General features: G+C 39.6%; 1 protein-coding gene across 1 annotated transcript in view; it reads right to left on the minus strand.

The window, feature by feature from the left end:
* phactr1 (phosphatase and actin regulator 1) overlaps positions 1–3,937 on the minus strand; it is a 12,693-nt gene extending 8,756 nt beyond the window's left edge. Inside the window, exons 1-5 of the mRNA XM_057353174.1 lie at positions 3,752–3,937; positions 3,589–3,669; positions 1,324–1,401; positions 1,032–1,238; positions 558–786 (exon numbers count right to left, since the gene is read on the minus strand). Of these exons, the coding sequence (XP_057209157.1) occupies positions 558–786; positions 1,032–1,238; positions 1,324–1,401; positions 3,589–3,669; positions 3,752–3,890 (734 nt within the window). The 5' untranslated portion in view covers positions 3,891–3,937. The remainder of the gene's footprint in view (positions 1–557; positions 787–1,031; positions 1,239–1,323; positions 1,402–3,588; positions 3,670–3,751) is intronic.
* Positions 3,938–5,421: the final 1,484 nt, after the last annotated feature.

The following is a 5,421-nucleotide window of genomic DNA, read 5'->3' on the forward strand; positions in this document are numbered from 1 at the left end:
TTGTATGTGTGTGTGCACGTATATGTGTGTGTGCGTGTGTGTGTATATCTGTGCATGTGCTTGTATATGTGTGTGCACGTGTATGTGTGTGTGCACGTATATGTGTGTGCGTGTGTGTGTATATCTGTGCATGTGCTTTGTATATGTGTGTGCACGTGTATGTGTGTGTGCACGTATATGTGTGCATGTGTGTGTGTGCATACATGTGTGTGTATGTCTGTGCATGTGCTTGTATATGTGTGTGTGCATGTGTATGTGGGTGTGTGTGCACGTATATGTGTGTGTGCGTGTGTATATCTGTGCATGTGCTTGTATGTGTGTGTGCACGTATATGTGTGCGTGTGTGTATGTGTATGTGTGCATACATGTGTGTGTATGTCTGTGTATGTGCTTGTATATGTGTGTGTGCATGTGCATGTGTATGTGGGTGTGTATGTGGGTGTGTGTGTGTGTGTGTGTGTGTGTGTGCATGTGTGTATGTTTGTGCATGTGCTTGTACATGTGTGTGCACGTGTGTGTGTGTGTGTGTGTGTGTGTGTGTATTTGTGTGTACTCACCTCTCTAGTCTTTGCATGGTGAGCGCGAGGGTTTTATTGAGTTCTTCTATGATGCGACTGGGCGGGTGCAGTGACAGAGGGATGGTTGCGTACTGCTGCGGGTGTGTCAGAGTGTGTGTGTGCGCGTGTGTTCCCAGTGATGGCAGACATTTGAATGGAAATGAATGTGCCGGCTCACAAATCAACACTTTCTTTGGAGGAAGAGGTGGCGACAGTTTAGCGAATGTTTCTAAAAACAAAAAAACAAAACAAGAGACACAAAATGAGGTTCCTTAAAAAATGAATGCAGTTTCTCTCTGTCATACAGTGTGTTTCTGTCTCTTTAAGACTTCAATGACCTCGGAAATCTCTGCACATAACAAATAATACTGAAAATACCAAGATGTGTAAATCATGTTTGAAGTAGTTCAGCCGTATTGTGATCGTGAAGTCACATGAAGTAGTTTTCTGTGTGTATATGTGAAGCGTGTTCACCTGTCAGGTGGTTGGGGATTCTGCTGTATGGCTTTGGCGGTAAGGCAGGTGGCTGTTTTAGTGTCACCGGTCTCACGTGTGTGATGTCAGCGCTGTCGCTCGGCAACGGCACAGGTTTCGCAGAGGGCGGGGCTTGAGATGGCTTTGAGGCGAGATCCGTAAGACATGTCACGGTGTCTCCAGACGACTGCGCTTCTGAGAAGGAAACTACGGGAGGAGACGATGATGTTCGTAACGGAAGCACCTTCAGGTTCAGTGTGTTTTTATTGATGTATGAACCGCACAGCCGTACCTGTGAGGTTCCTGTCAGTCGATTCTGACACAGGACTGAGGATGGTCTGTCTGTCCACATCACACACGTGAGACGAATCTACACACAAAAATAATGACAACTGTCAAACCCATGTCATGATTCTCAATGAGGACCCAGATGCAGACAGCGTAGAAGGGGTTAACAGAATTTATTACACAAAACACAAATCAAACACCCACGATGGGGGAAGACAAAAAGAGAACAGCACTATAACCACATATAAAACATAAACCAAAACCTCCCACGTGGGGGACAAAACCGGCGGACGAGGTAACCAAAAGAACCATATAAAACTGAGACAGGACTAACACTAGATACACGCAAGACAGAGCAAAAACAATATATACGAGACAACTTACTAGAGCTTTGAGACAAGGACAATACCAGGTAATACAAAACGAATCAGCACAAGACAAGAGACACAAGGTTAATATATAGGGGAATACAAACGAGGGATGATAACACAGGGAGGGTGACGGGCAGGTGACAGGGATCAAACACTAAGGAGAAGCTAACGAGGTAACGAGAGGGCGGGGCTAGAAGACGCGACACCGGAGAGAACGCATATTATTGTCGAGACGACAATAATACGTTTCTCTCCACACATAACAAGGAATCCTGCCGTGAATCACGACAACCCATTTGTAGTTTCATAAGAAAATAGTTACAAATTCTTTCTTATTGTTTTTACATACAATTACTGAATCTGACAATGAACCTGCAGACACTGTCAAATAACTTTTATACATTATTTTATGTAATCATTTTAATACATACATTTATGTTGTTTTAACATGTTTTTTACATACATTTATATACTGTACATGGGTCATTCTACAGAATTGGTGCAAAATCAGATGTGCAAAATGTGTTTTTCCCCAGAATTTTTTTATGTATGCAATTTTTTAATATCAAAGGGACACATTCCTAGTAATCAAGCAGTCAATTTTCATATTGTAATTTCAGAATGTTTTGGAATATTCTTCCTCTCCCCAAATTTTGTCACTACCGAAACACAATAATATATAATTTAATCAGAAGGATTATATTTACATATTAAGATTTAGTTTATATCTACTTTTTAAATATATTTTGTGCTATTTAAAAAAAATGTTTTCACATGTAAATCAATAAAAGTTATTTCAAGTGTAATTTATGAGATTTGTGGTATTTTGAATCCAATCTTTCTTTGTAAAAGGCATAAAATTGATCGTACTGATTGAAGTTAAGGATTCATTAGTTTATATATACATTGACCCGAACACTCATTACGTCTTAGTTTATCATTTAATATACTTTATTTTTGACAAAACATCCCATGTTTCAGCACATGGTTAGCAAGCACAGTTCTGAACAGATGTGCACATAAAAAATAACTTTTAAGTAATAACACCCAAAAAGTTTGCTTAATTGCAGAAAAAAGATGTTTAGTAGTGACGCTCCTCAAAGTTACACAAAGATTTTCAGACTTTTGAACACATTTATTTCAAAATGATCAGACCGATCTACTGACCGTCACCGTGTAGCTATTAGACACAGTAATGATTCTTGATCAAAAATGTAGGGGTGTGGCTAAAATCAGTCTCAGCCAATGGACTAAAACATACAATGTTTCGGTAGTGACATGAAAATCCGGGACAAACTTATTTTACATAAAGTTTAATCATTAAAAAAAAACTAAATAAATATTTTTTTAAACTTCACTTTTTTAAAAACATCAAATATATATATATTAAAAACAACAATGGAAAAAAAGCAAAACATTTTTACTATAATTTTCATAAATTGAAATTTAGGGGTTTGGGTTCGGGACACTCATCTACCAATTGAAAGTACCCAATAAATGATGATTTTATATTTATATTAAGCTTACTGATATTATAAATATTATTGTGGGTTTCAATAGATGATAGAAGGATCTTAGTAAACAACAAAGATTTGAATACTTGAATGTTTTGTAAATATGTTTTTTTGATGTGGGACAGCAGTTTGCATGAATTCTTTAAAATGTATATATCACATATATGTATATCTCATTCTGATTCTTATATCTTAACCTATAAAAGATTTTATAGTTTATCATTTTATTTTTATAAATTTTTAAATCTTACAGATGATTTTAGAATAATCAAATCAGATTCACCGGCTTTCAGAGTGTTATTTTGCTTGAAATAAGTTTTTGTTTTATTTTATTTCATGTATTTTCAGCATTAATATGAATGTTTTCAGTGAAATGAGACTGACCTTTCTCAAACACTTCTTTCAACACTCCTCTCTTGATCAGCTCTTCTCTGCTCTGACGGGTCGACATCTTTCTCTCCAGAACTAACACAAAACACATCAACACATCATCGTACAGTAGCGTGTGCAGTAGCGTGTGCAGTAGCGTGTACAGTAGCGTGTGTACCAGCAGATGTCTGTTTGAAGTTGTCGCTCTTTTTCTTTCTCCATTTCCACGGTTTAAAGAGTCGTCCCAGACTGGCCAGTTTACTCCGCCGGCGGATTGGAGGCGTGTGTGTCCCGGGCACCAGCGAATCCGACCGCATCGCCGCCAGACGCTCCGCCCCCTCTGCTGACAAACAGACAGAGTTGTGTTAAATAAAACACACATTATATTTCCAATCGTTCCATTTAGTAACACAGATGAAATAACACAAAAACATCTATATGAGAAGTTTGGGAAGTGAAGGGTTTTAGTTAAATGTGTAACCATAAGAGTCAAAGGAAAGACACTTTTATAAAGGATGACTATCACAAAGACCAGATATTCTCTAGAAATGTTTTGTAGAAATGTAAGTAGCATGATATAAAGGAGAAACAGAGAGTGAATACAACGGCTGATGTTCAGATCTGAACAGATGCACTGGCTGAGAGTGAGAGAGAGTGACAGAGAGAGAGAGAGAGAGAGTGAGAGAGAGAGAGAGAGAGAGAGAGAGAGGGGGAGGGAGAGAGAGANTGACCCTATCTCTGCTATACCATTAGCACCTCCTCTTGACACTCAACCTGCACTTAGGATCTGCGAAGAGGATGTGTGCCAGCTTTTCCGCAAACAAAAGATCAGAAAAGCACCAGGCCCAGACAATGTCTCACCCTCCTGCCTGAATGTCTGTACAGAGCAGCTGTCGCCCATCTTCACTAATATATTTAACAGATCTTTGGAGCAGTGTGAAGTCCCTTTATGCTTCAAATGCTCTACTATCTTCCCTGTACAGTAGAAACCCAAAATCTCTGGACATAATGACTACAGGCCTGTTGCTTTAACATCTGTGGTCATGAAGTCATTTGAGAGACTTGTACTGGCCCACCTGAAGGACATCACCAGACCCCTTCTTGATCCCCTCCAGTTTGCTTACCGAGCAGGTGTCGTGATTCTGCCTCATTTTGTCATGTCTTTCTTGATCTTGTGGCAGAATCATGGCAGGATCCCTTGTTTTATGTGGAGAGAGGCGTTTTGGCCCTTCCATATCCTCTCTCTCCGAAGTCGCGTCTTTGTCCCCACCCTCTTGTATCCCTCGTTATTGATTGTTTATTAGTTCATGCCCCTGTCCCACCTGTCCCTTTTTGATTTGCTCCCCTTTAAAAAGCCCTCGTGTCTATTGTCTTGTGCTCGTTCGTTGTGTATTGATGTCGTGCTTCTGTGCCTATGTGCCTTTGCTTATGTACTTGTGTGTTTGCTCGTACTTACCTCAGTGCTACCGTTCATGTTTTTCTGTGGATTCCCTCAAGTCAAGTCATGTCTAGTAAGTGTTTAGTTTAATTTTTGTCTAGTGTTGTTGTAGTTTAGTTTTAGTTAGTCTACGTCCTGTATTGATTATTATCCTGTCTGCTTTCTGTTATCTTGGTTTCTCGTTTATACCCCATCGTGGGTCTTTGTTTTGATTTTTAATAAATCTTTGTTAACCCCTTCACCGCTGCTGCCTGCACTTGGGTTCTTCCCCATTCAAACCCTGACAACAGGTCTGTGGATGATGCAGTAAACATGGGACTGCATTATATCCTACAACACCTAGACAGACCAGGGACTTACGTCAGGATCCTGTTTGTAGACTTCAGCTCGGCCTACAACACCATAATCCC

Source organism: Triplophysa rosa, linkage group LG15, assembly GCF_024868665.1.
Source record: "Triplophysa rosa linkage group LG15, Trosa_1v2, whole genome shotgun sequence".
NCBI lineage: Eukaryota > Metazoa > Chordata > Actinopteri > Cypriniformes > Nemacheilidae > Triplophysa > Triplophysa rosa.